The sequence below is a fragment of the Pipistrellus hanaki genome (assembly GCF_964339955.1).
Source record: "Pipistrellus hanaki genome assembly, chromosome: 7".
NCBI lineage: Eukaryota > Metazoa > Chordata > Mammalia > Chiroptera > Vespertilionidae > Pipistrellus > Pipistrellus hanaki.
Genome location: NC_140509.1, coordinates 41874129 through 41886944, shown reverse-complemented (window position 1 = coordinate 41886944; position 12816 = coordinate 41874129). Strand labels below are relative to the sequence as shown.

The 12816-nt window shown below is 46.3% G+C and overlaps 1 protein-coding gene across 8 annotated transcripts in view; it reads right to left on the bottom strand.

Annotated features, from left to right (window-relative positions):
- Nucleotides 1-12816, bottom strand: part of ANKRD6 (ankyrin repeat domain 6) — a 129396-nt gene that overhangs the window by 29966 nt on the left and 86614 nt on the right. For 4 of the 8 annotated variants that reach the window (XM_084890432.1, XM_084890436.1, XM_084890435.1 and 1 more), the window contains exons 1-2: nt 4095-4193; nt 1505-1843 (exon numbers count right to left, since the gene is read on the bottom strand). In XM_084890432.1, the coding sequence (XP_084746558.1) occupies nt 1505-1798 (294 nt within the window). In that variant the 5' untranslated portion in view covers nt 1799-1843; nt 4095-4193. Of the gene's footprint in view, nt 1-1504; nt 1844-4094; nt 4194-12816 lie in introns of those variants that run through there. The other 4 variants (XM_084890434.1, XM_084890437.1, XM_084890433.1 and 1 more) reach the window with 1 other exon arrangement.

Genomic DNA, 12816 nt, shown 5'->3' with positions numbered 1-12816 from the left:
GCCTATCAATGATTCTCTCTCATCACTGATGGTTCTCTCCTATCCTTTCCCTTCCTCTCTGAAATCAATAAAAATACATTTAAAAAAAAAGACTAAAGAGATCTAGCAACAGTATGAGGCTGCAGTGAGAACACAAACTGTCCTCAACCACCTGGCACAGCTGTTTCCTGCATCTCCTCTTTCTCTGTGGAGACTTTTGAGTGGCAATGCCTGTCTCCAGGCCACAGCCCCCACCTCGACTTTACTCCCCTCAGACAGAGCCCTCCTTCAGAGCCTTCGTCCTTGCCTTCCGGGTCCATGAACACTGGTGAAAGCCAAAGTCAACCATTCCCCACCTCAAGAGGCCTTCCTTCAGCTGCACCATAAGTTTTGCTTGCACTAGATGGGGTGGTTCTGGGGGACTGAGGGAGACACTTCTCTGGTATAAACCCAGCCACCCTTAAATTGCCAAGATGAGAAGTGAAGGCTCTGAGAGACTCTTCCCCAGAGCACAACACAAACAACTAAACTTGAGAACAAATTGGAACAGAGTCAATAACCTGCAAATCCACTTTCCTCCTATAAAGTGAAAATTTACTGTTGAAATATTTCCTCTTAAATATAGGACACAGAACAGAACAAAATGTGTCCTCCATAGACACTTATTAACATACCCAAGAAGCAAGTGTGACATAGCCCTTATTTCTATATGATTTAAACATGAAATTCTGAAACTTTGAGGAAATTAAAAAAAAAAAACTGGAAAAAGTATAGCACTATCAACAGCATTTACTCTTTATTTATTCTGTGAATACTTATTGACCTCTACTATACTCCAAATGTCATGGCATCTCATTCCTTCATTTTACTGATAAAAGAAACCAAGACTCGGTGCAGGTCAGCACCTCACTTAGGATAAACAAGATAATTCAGGTAGCATGGTTGGGTGAGAATCCAAATGGTTGAGGCTCTCTGCACTCACCCCTACCTGTTTCCAACTTGTGAGGCCAATTAACCTTCGGACAGGTCTTTAAGATCAGGTACCTCAGTGGGGTTGGGCTGCCCTTTACAGCATCATTAAGCTAAGTGCTTCAGTGCAGTGCCATGGCCTCCCTAGGCGCCCACAGAGTAGCTGTTGGATGATTAACTGCAAAGAAGCAGAAGGGAAAGTGCTGCAGCTGGAAATTTGCAGTTCGGCACTTTCATTTGGAACACGTTGACCTGTTTGTAAAGTACATGAGCTGCCAGTTCTCAGTTTTCCCGACATCAGTGTTCATTACTCGGAGATTTTTAAGAGGTTTGGAATCTCTGAGGTCTAAAAATCTTTGTTCTGATATGCTTTTAGTATTCTCTCCTACAGGGTGAGAAAGAGCGAGCAGATTCTAAAGCGAAGCTCATGGAAGAAACCCCAGTCATGCAAGGGTGGAACATGCCCCTCTTCAGGGGGAACCCCTCCCAGGTGACATAGGCAGACATGTGGCAAGGAAGCTCAAGACAGGCGAGGCGCACAAAGCAAGTTGCTGACCTCTTTTTCTCTCTCTGATCTTCTAGGGTTCTTCCTAGCCTTTCTTCTCTGGTTTCTCTTATTTTTCTCTTCCTTCATGCCTTTTACCGTGGCCACAGGGTCCTGGACTATCTCTGGGGCGGGGGCTGTGTGACTGCTCATTGACCAATCAGAGATGGCGTTAGAGCTCCAATGAGAGTTGACAGGATTGACGAGAGGCAAGAGGGAATTTGCTCCTGCGGTTGCATATTCTAAAGAACTGGTTTCCACAGGTTCAAATTCATAGTAATCCCACTCCAGGCCACTGGAGGACATTCTTCAACTAATGCTCAGTCTTTACCATGACATAAAGCACAGTATCTGCAGAATATGAAGTTAGGGGTAAATGCTTCATAACATTAACATTCTCTATTTCTATCCACCATCTAAGACAATGTCTTGGGTAACAGGCAACTTCTGAAATGATTATTTTCAATAATGAATTTTCCAGCTTCTTTAAAGAGCACCCATAAAGAAGAGTTTTCCTCCTAAAATTCTTGCATAAGTTTCAAGACTGGTCATCAACAAGCACGGCAGATACACAGAAGACAGATATGAACCACATCTGGCAAATGCATTGCTTCAGAACTAATGAAGGTCCATTCCACCTTCTCCACCCTCCCCTGTTTTTACACTGTTTTACTGTTGTGCTCTTATTTTGTTTCATATTGATTTTTAAGTTATCCGAGAGAAGCAATGCATGGATTGTCCTGTTTAAGTGAAAAAGATGAAAGAAAATAAATACTGATTCCTATTAAAAGCAGCACTGGCTTTTCCTTCGGCTGACAGAGCTATGTTGACACGGCTCCCCTTGGTTACCTGGTGAGAACTCCGGCCTGTTGGAGTTCTTATCTGGTCTGATATATAAATAGCAGAAGTCCTAGGGGATTAGCATGGCTTTTGCTGCATTAGACCTCAGACAAGAGTGATGGGTTGGGTTAGCTCATCAGCCTGGCATGGCAGCCTTGCCATTGTGACAAACAAGGGCTTTAATCACCCCAAGATGTGTGCACCAGCATCTCCAAGGCCTGCCTTTTCTGTGTCAGAATCCCTTCTCTCTCCTGGTACTTTTGCTGTCACCTAAGAAAGTGATGTAATCATGAATGCAATGATGGCTACAGTATGGGAAAATTTTTTAAAAAAGCGTTATGCTCGGGGAAAGGGGGAGTGGTGGAGGGGGGAAGAGACTGAACATAAAATGTGCACCTATGGATGAGGACAATGGGGGGTGGGGAGGGGGCGGAGGGTGGGGTGGGAACCTGGTGGAGGGGGGAAGAAATGAGGAACCTTTGTAATAATATGAACAATAAAGATTGATTTAAAATAAATAAATAAATAAATAAATAAATAAATAAATAAATAAATAAGTGTTATGGCCCAAGGTGGATATCAACAGCTTAAAACTAAATCAGTATCTTTTGAAAATAATGTTCTTGATGACTCAACAGATTCCAAATATAACCAGATATTTATGAATATCTGACATTGCACAGCCTTCTGCCCATCATAAAACAACGACATACTTAGTTATTTCTGTTTGCCAAATTTTAGAACATTACACAGAGGCCCAAAGAAAACTAGAAGCCTTTGGTAAAGTACACCCTGGCATGCCTGAGGATCTCAACGTTGCTCAGACTCTGTAACTGCAGTTATTAAAGGTGAATCTGAAAGATGTTATAAGCGCAGACTCTCCAAGATGCTGTGTTCCTTACAAAAGGGCTTATTCCTTAGAGTCCCACTATAAATACTAGAGCTGGAAACAGAACTAGAAACAGTTTTCAGTCACATTATCATAGGACTTTTTCCTAATAGTTAACTGGAGAACAATTTACATAATCTTTTCTAGATCCCCTTCTTAGAGAAGCCACCTTTCCCAAAGGCCCGATAGGGCACCCCAGGTACTGTGTGACCCCACCCCACCACTGCTGATTGGCTCAGAAACGGATATGTGACCCCAAAGGAGCCAGATGGAGCCTCTACAGATAATCTGAGAGAAGAGACTCAGAGGCTGAGTCTCAATGATGCTCAGCACCAGAATGAGCTCTATCTGGAGGCCTCCTTTTTCTTAGAGATCAGTTTTGTTTTCTTTGAATATGTTGCTTTAAACTAAATGTACACTGATGCAGAGAAATCAAGGTGAGAAAAGGAATAAAATAAGTTTTAAGCCCCACCTTTCCTACAATGGTAAGCTTGGTCAATAGTCACGTGTGTGTGTGGGTGTGTGTGGGTGTGTGTGGGTGCACGCGCACGCGTGTGGTGCTCCTTCATACTGAGACAGGACACAGACAAAACGCCCTTTGAAGCTCTGTACTTGAATGATGCTTGATAGAAGATGAACCATGATGGGAAGTTAGCACACCTTCCCAAACTCTAATTTGCCATTGAGAATGGGTCCCAGAATAGGTCTTCAAGAGTAAGCTCTTCCCACCATGGGGACCAAGACGTTGATAAAAAGTGCTCAAGAGCATCTCTACCCCTCCCTCCTCACAGCTGGTACGTGCTGTTCTGTGGATCTCTAGGCAGACAAGCTCCTCTGACAACCCACCCCGATAGAATGGTAGCTTCTACTCACATCGTCCTGAACATCGAGGTCGCAGCCAGCCTTCAGCAAGATCTGGACCACAGCAAGGTGACCTTTATGGGCAGCAAGATGCAGGGGGGTCCGGCCATGCTGTTGATGCAAAGCAAACACCGATTTCAAAACAGGACCATCAAAATCTCGCCCCTGGGGCAGGTTGCACAGTGGCATTTTATCCCTTCCCCTATGGTTTGAGATGATTCTTGTGGATTTATCCAGAATTCAAGTTTGTCTCCGTTAACCTTGGCTATTGGCACAGTCATCAATGAACAAAACAATCTCAAAATATGAATATTTCCCTTAGTGCATAATTCCTACTCCCACTCATTAAAGCAAGAAGGAAATTAGAGGGTCTATATTTTCTTTTGTTTCCCCACTGGTGCTAATACTCAGGGACAATGAAGTGGCCACAATGCACTTGATGAGGTGAGATGGGAGAAGACCAAAATTTCAGGCTTATCAGCCCTGGGAAAATCTGGTTAGTAATTACTCAGAATTCAAACTGCTCGCCCAACTGATTAGAACTGATGCTCCCCATTTTCATTTTTAAAAACAAATTTGGACATTACAAAATTATTTCAGCCATTCAAAATGATGAATAATATTTTTATATGTACATGCCACTATCTACTTTTTTTAAAATTGAGGAAACCATAGGCATTCTTTGTGAACCCCTCCCAGATCTTATTTTCCCTCCCATCCCAGAGGTAACCACTCTTTCAAAAAAAATTTCTTTAATTAATTTATTTTTTAAAAATATGTTTCTATTGAATTTTAGAGAGGAAGGGAGAGGGATAGAAAGATAGAAACATCCATAAGAGAGAGACATCAATCAACTGCCTCCTGCAAAACTTCTAAAGGGGATTGAGCCCACAGCTTGGCCTGTGACCTGACCGGGAATTGAACCGAAGACCTCTTTGTTTATGGGTTGATGCTTAACCACAGAACCACTGGTCTTACATTTGACATTCCTTTTATTATAGTTGCCTTTTATTGTATTTCACTACATGTTCGTAGCCATAAATAATATATAAACGTTGATTTGTTTTCAAACATTACATAAATAGTAAGTATTAAACTGTACAATATCATTTGGCAATTTCTGGGTCCAACATTATATTTTTGATATTTTTCCCCATATTCTCACATGCAGCTCCCGTTCTTTTATTCATTGTTCACTCAGTCTCCTACCCATGGACATGCAGGCTGTTTTCAGTGGTTTGCAGACCACAATTGTGTGGACATCTCTTTATGCACCTGAGAAGGCTTCTTAGCCCTATTATTGGCTCATAGAGATGACCATTCCTTTCACCTGGCCTTAAGCATGCAGCACCTCATCTATGACATTGAGGGTAACACCCAGAATAATCCTCTTCGGTATAAAACAGCTTCTGAGATCTGACTGTCCCAATCTCCGAATTCTCCGAATTCTAACGGAGACATTATGTCCCCTGTGCTTCCTCCCTCAAGTTCACTGTGAAGATAGCACCCCACCCCCCTCAATTTCAAGCACCATTTCACCCCGGCCCCCAGCCATGCAGAAACACACTGAAGGATTCAGATCTCATGGGGCCTTAAGTCCTTTTTAGCACCACAATAAGACTTCCCAAAGACCTTTACTGATATTCTAGCAGGATACCCCCATTTATGATTTCAATCAAGTATCAGTTTGCCATGGGCAACTAGCCATGGAGGAAAACAGATAGCAAACAATAAAGGATCTTCATTTCCACCCATGAAATGCAATCAAAACACTGGAATGGTTTTGGAAAGAGGTCGGAGCTCACTTTAAAATTAGAATTCTTAATTAAGAAAAAGTTATTCCCAAGAAAGTGGGATATAAAAAGCCTTTATAAAAAAGCAGTGTCTGAGATGAAGAGTGGCCGTCCTTGGCTGATGACTGTGCTCAGCGCCTGCTACGTAACCTTGATTCTTTAAATGAAATGTCCACGGCCGATCAGATGGAGCAAAATGACTGGGTGCCGCTCACTGGCCCTGTGCCAGGCCCCGTACGTCATTGTGTGTCCTTGTCAAGGACACCAGGCATTCCGCAACACAGGAGAAACATGTGCAAGGAATGCTGACAGGATGATGGGACAAGAGTGTGTTTGAGCAACTGGGAAATACAGATGGGGGGAGCCGGGGGAAGGGGGCAGAGTTGCCCAAAAGAGACTGGAAAATAAGTCCCAGGCCGAGGGGCCACTGGGTGTCAGCGGAGCGCAGAGGGACATCCGCGTTAGCAATCAGATATTACTGGTGGAAAGCAAGGCCCAAGGAGGCAAAAATGTTGTCTGAGTAAACACAGATAATCAGAAGTCCGGAGAAGGAATACTGCTGTTCACACCAGGTCGCACCAGGCAGGCACCAGAGAAACTCTACGCCACTGACAAAAGGCCCTCAGTTGGAGATGCCCTCCTAATCCACAGAGAGTAAAGGCCGAGGCACTGTAGCCAGACAAGCATAATTCAAATCCCAGCTCTGAGTCGCACGCCTGTGTGCTTCTGTGCACCGCACGCTCCCATGCCAGTCTCTTCAGCTGTGAAATAGAAGGGCCTCCACCCCCACTCACAGGACTGAGTAGGATAAGTGAGGTAACACCCACCACCTAACACGGATTCCTTTCCCTCCAGCTGTCCTGGGCCCTAACCCTGAAGCGCCCAACTGCTCTGCTCCCTCTCCTCCTTGACACCCCACAGACTGGCTGGCCTCAGCCAAGACCAGTGACATGTTTTCAAAGGCAAATGCCCTGGGGCAGAGTTGGATCTCGGGTTTCGGCAGCCAGAGGGGCCCTCTCAGGAGGGTGGAGGTTCTACCAGCCAATGCTGATCCACTCGCCCACGTCCACTGTTGAAGCACAGCCCACAGTTCCAAGACTTTGTGTAGCTGCCAGGAAAGACTCCTTTGGTGGGAATGTCCTCCAAACAATGTTTTCTCCGATTCTCCAAGAAGAAATGTGTCTGGCCTTCCCTTCTCTACCCCCACCGCGCTCAAGGTCCCTTTTAGGGAACGGCCACGTTCTGTTTTGGGTGTCCCCCTCCGTGCGGACTTCTCCCAACGAGGTTGTGATCTCCCCGAGGGCGGATCGTGGCTTCTCTAAATGCTGAAGCAAGTGGACGCTGGGGTTGGGGAGTGGGGTGTGTGTGTGTGTGTGTGTGTGTGTGTGTGTGTGTGCTATCCCATGTTCCTCAACCACAGGGCGGGGCTGGGCTGGCAAGGAACCTGAGCAAATCCCCTAGTTCCAGGCTTGGCCTCAGAGGAATGAAGAGCTTGGGATGGCGGGGATGTCAGAGGAGACAGACATGCTGGGGGCTTCACAAGCAGGTAAGCAGCTGCACAGTGACATGGGGGCTTCGCTGAGGAGGTTCGGTGTCCCCGTCATGTGTCTGGAGCCTTTCTGGTATTGATCGACATCACAGCAGCCAAGGCAGCAGTGTCTGTTTCTACTGAGCCAAAAGCTGTGCACGCCTTCCCTGGGGCCTTCCTAACACAAGACCAACCCCCCTTAGACACACACATGCTTATTCACACTCACATACTCACACACCACCACCACCACCACCACCACCATACCCCAAAGGAGGACAGCGAGAGACGAGCAAAAATGTACTTGGTCTTCCAGAATATTCTGTAGTAAAAAAAAAAAAAAAAAAAAAAGCAGCCGCTCCCACCCAGCACCCAGATACACTCCCAGGTCACACCTGACACATGGGGAGGCTGGAATGTTTCACGTGTGAGGATGCAGATAAAAACTGTTAGCGGAGTCTTGGAATGACAGACTCAAGGATGCAACTGCTCTCACCTCAGGCCCCTAGCCCTGGCCAGTGGGAGAAGTGGGGACAGGAGAAAAAACTAAGAACTATGCATGAGAAGGAGACGTTTTAGAAGCATCAGTTTGTTCTGGGTCCTAGCCCCCATTTTCCTCAAAGACCAGGAATGCAGGCCCTGGAGGGTCCAGGGAGAACAACAGTAATGAGGACAAGAGCAAGGGACAGAGGAGCTAACATGTATGAGGCACACGGTAGGCCTTATCCTAAGAATTTTACATGTACGTGCCCAGTCAGTCCTCCCAATGACCTATGTGGCAGGCAATATCATTAAGCCCATTTGACAAGTGAGAAAACTGAGGTATGGAGAGACTCTTGCTGGTTCTATGTCACACAACAGGTCATTAGAGTCTGGACTCACCCTTAGCTGTCTGATCGGGCCCTCATGCGGACCCCCCATTCTGCTGCTGTGGAGGCAAGGCTGTCCCCTGGCAGACGGCTGTGCCTCACCCTCAGGAAGCTCCCAGACCCCCACATGCTGACCTCGGAAGGTGCTTGGAAATAACCTGCTTTCCTTGAAATCCCAAGGGCAGAGGGAGGCTTCCCATTCTCACTGTACATGAGAATCACCTGGGGAGGCTGGTCCATGTGTCTGTCTATCCGCCTCTGCTTTTCCCTGAGCCCCTTCTCCAGAGGTTCTGACCCAACTCCCTGTGGTGGGCCTCAGGCATCATTTGTCATACAACCTCCCCAGGTGGTTGTAATGAGTGACCTGGGCTGAGAGCTGGGGCCAGGCTAATTCCCCCCCCCCCCCCGCCCCCGCAAGCAGCTACAGGTCCTCGGGCAAAACCCGCTGTGGTGGGCCTGTCCAAGCAAGAGCCATTCCTCCCGCTCCATTCTTCATGGGGCTCTCACGCACACCTGCCAGCACAAAGTGCTAAAACCCCACCTCACCACAACCCAGGGCTTCCTGGATCTCAAAAGAACATATATATACACACACACACACACACAATAGAGGGACATTCCTAAAAATTTGAAAGGTAAACCAAAGTCGTCTATAACACAACCACCCAACACAATTAGTGCCACTTTATCCACACTTTTCAGTGCACCTTTCCTATTTATGTGTGTGTGCAGTTACAGTCACAGGTCACCTAAATCGGACTTGCTTTCTGCATTAACCTTATGCCTTAAACCAGGGGTTCTCAAATGTTACCGGGCAGCAGAATCTCTTGGAGGCCTTATTCACAGGCATATCTGGGCCCCTTTATGGGGTTTCAGGTTCAGTAGGCTGCGGTGCAGACGGAATGAACATTTCTAACAAGTTTCCAGGAAAAGCAGATGCTGCTGGTATGGGACCACGTTTTGAGAACAACTGACATAAGCCACTGCTTTCCAACCCTATTGCACATTAGTTACCGGAAAATTAAAACAAAACAAAAAAATCTGAAACCTTACTTCCAAATGGTTGAATTCCATCAGCCTAAGGTTGGGTCTGCTGTGGGTACTTTTAAAATATATATATATTTTTTTTATTGCTTTCAGAGAGGAAGGGAGAGAAAGGGATAGAAACATCGGTGAGAGAGAATCATCCATTGGCTACCTCCTGCAGGCCCCATACTGGGATCGAGCCTGCAACCAGGGCATGTGCCCCGACTGGGAATCAAATTGTGACCTCCTGGTTCATAACTCGACGTTCAACCACTGAGCCTCACTGCCTGGGCTGTTGTGGGTTCTTTTTTAAGTTCTAGGTGATTATAATGTACAGCCAGAGGTTATGAACCTCTGCCTTTCACGCTTTGAAGATGCTAGTTCCTCCAACTCGCTTTCATATCAGGATAAGCCATCTGAGATGGGCAGGGGTGAGAGGACACAGGACCCTGCAGAGAGCACGCATTTCCCTTGATCCAACCATGAAGAGGCCCAGACCCAGCAGTCTGTTCACTTCCGGGGAACTGAACCGCAAAGAGCCTGGAGATGTTGCCAGGCAACAACCACAGGAAGGTGGCCCTGCTGTCCCCAGCTCCGGGCTCTGGTCTGGGTGCTGCTCTGTTCTGGCAGGTTGAGCCTTGTGGGTCCCGACTTCCAGCAGGACTGCCGCACGAGAAGAGCAGAGCGAGTCCTGTTCAAGCAGGTGACCCATAAATTACCCAAACAGGTGGCCATAGAAGGGGCGCAGAACGAATGGTCCCTGCTGCACAGTTTGAAGAGGCCAATGCCCACCTGGAGGGCAGGACTATGTCAGGGAACATTCCAGGGGAGGATTCCTATTCAGATAAAGATCTCATGTCAATGGAATGACGAGGGAACCCAGCCAAAAGCAAGCAGCTGAAAATGCACCTTGAAAGGAAGTGGAGGTGTTTTATTCCCAGCACGTGTGCAGATATGCAGCCTAACCCGCTCACTGGTCAGCCCCAGGAAGACGTAGGTAGGCAAGGTGTTTATGTAGGAGAGACCTCCCTCGGGAGGGGCTGAGCCCCAGGGAGGGGGTCCAAGCATCAGTTGGAAACCACAACCCACACAAACAAGCCTGGAAAGACTCTTCCCTCCCACTGACTCCTTGGGCCTGGGAGCCCTGCCCTGGGATCTGGTCACTCCCTAATCTAGCAGCGAGAGATTGGGTCACAGCTCCTCTCTCCTGCTCAGGTCTCGGGTCCTCCTTACTGAAGGGCAGGCCTTTCAGACCATGAATGATGAACCCCAGAATGGGTCCAAAAAGGGAGAAGGAAGGGTGTTGGTGCTTAGCCATTCCCAGAACAAAATCTTTGTTTGCTGACATGCTTATGTCCAAGGCCACACAGAGAAGTGAGGCAAAGGATAGAGGAATTGATACCCATTCACTCAAAGAAATGAAACCATTGTTATTATAAGGAGGGCAGTTGCATAGATGTGACCCGCACAAGGGAAAACAGTTTAACAGGAAAAATTTAGCTTAGATTAATATAACAATTTCAAAATGACAATAGTTCCTTTTTTTCAGATCATGAGAAATACAATAATAGGGTTGCATAGTTGTTGTTTTTTAATTTAACATTTTTTTCCCTCAACTGCAGTTGACATTTATATTAGTTTCAGGTGTTCAGCATAGTGGTTAGACATTTATGTAACTTATGATGTGATCATCCAAAAGTCTGGCACCATATCCAGTTATACAATACTATTGACTATATTCCCTAAATTGTACTTTACATCCCTATGACTATTTTGTAAAACTGTGCAGTCTTTTTGGAGACAAGTAGTGTCTACCTTATCTGTAGCATTAAGGAAATAAGAAAGAGAGATGTAGAAACAAGAAGCTATAAAGCTAGTAAAATAAGAGTGGCACATGTTTAAGAAACACCATAATATTCAGATTGAACAGGGTCTTTGAGAGTTGAATTTGTTTGAGGACAGTAAGGGGAACAGCTTCAACCATTTTTCAAGATCTCAAATCTAATTTGTGGCAGAGCGGCACATCGCTGGAACCCTGGTCTCCGGCCCCTCATTTAGCTTTTAAACGGCAAAGACTCCCGCCAACTTCCTTAGGCGCCCTCAGGGTCACAGACTGCATTCCCACTCTCACTGCCTGGAATGCTGCAGAGGTGGGTGCGAAACTTCAAAGTCCTTCTTCGGCTCATGATTTAATAACGACAGCGTTGCCAAGACATAATAAATAAATAAATAAATAAATAAAAATTAAAAAAAGGTGGGTAAAGAAAAAGCACCACAGATCAAAGGAGAGTGAGAAAATAAACCTTTACGTTTAGAAAAAAACTATAGTAGTTTAAAAAGCCTTCTTTCCTTGTTGGAAATGTGTTTTGTCTTCTGTCTACCTGGATGAGGGACACATCACATCTTAATCAGGCTATAGGTGGCAGGAAGCAGCCAGGGAGTAAATTCCATGGACGACAAAAAAATCAGGATTCAAGACAATCTCAGGCAGGAAGAACAGGCTAATTTTAGCAACATAAGATGTAAAGGGGGCAGACGTAAAATTCCTGCACTGAGGGCCAACAGTCCAATCATGCCTGGGTACCGGGATTGTCTTGTAAAGTAACAATTCTACTTTGTAAAAAGATGACATTTTTATACCGAAACACTTCAAAATGCTTCTGTAAGTCTTACTTTGGGGATGGAGAACTAATCATCAATAATTGGGAGAGACGATTTGAAGTGTATAGTGTTAGGAGTCAGTTATTCAAACATAACTGCTTAATTAATAAGTGAATTCCTTTTCAGGTGATCCAGCAACTACCAGGGTTGGGCTTGCTTCTAGAAAAGTCCACCAACAAGCAGGACCAAAATATTTCAAGCAACATGAATGACTGTGAAGGTCTCCCTTGGTTCCCATAGTGCATCTGTCCCCAGGCAATAAGGCATCCAGTCTCTGGCCCTCGTGCTCCTCACAGGAAGCTGGTTGGGCTACCCTGTCAATGGGTTACGCATTGACAGAGGGTCCGGCTTGGCCAGCAAAGTGAGAGAGCCTCAGGGGGGAAGCCCAGCGCCCAGGGGCAGAGGGGAGGCTGGTCTGGCCTCCCCTCCACGCAGGAAGGCTTCCTGAAGGCCTCACACTTAGTGGAGTCCAGGGCTGGCAGCTCCCTTTTCTCTCTGGCACAAAGCTGATTCCTGCATGTGTATCTAAGAATTTCCTGCTGTAGTCAAGACAGGAGGTGTAATTTACTTGACAGTTACTGAGAGCCAGGCTGAGCACTGAGGATTCAAGGATGATATAAACAAGGTCACAGCCCCTGCCAGCTCAGTGCTCACCCAGACTTCCTTTCCGCCTTCCCAGAGGCACTCTCTGCTCCTTCTGGGCAGCAGAACAGCCCACAGGGGCACCTTAAGAGCACGGCTCCAGAGCATGATGCTAATAAAGTGTGGTACACCCTCTCAGGGGGTGCAGCATCAGAGCCACACCTCCAGAACTCAAGGCAGTGGAAAGATCGGAGGGATTCAGGCGCCCCTTCACT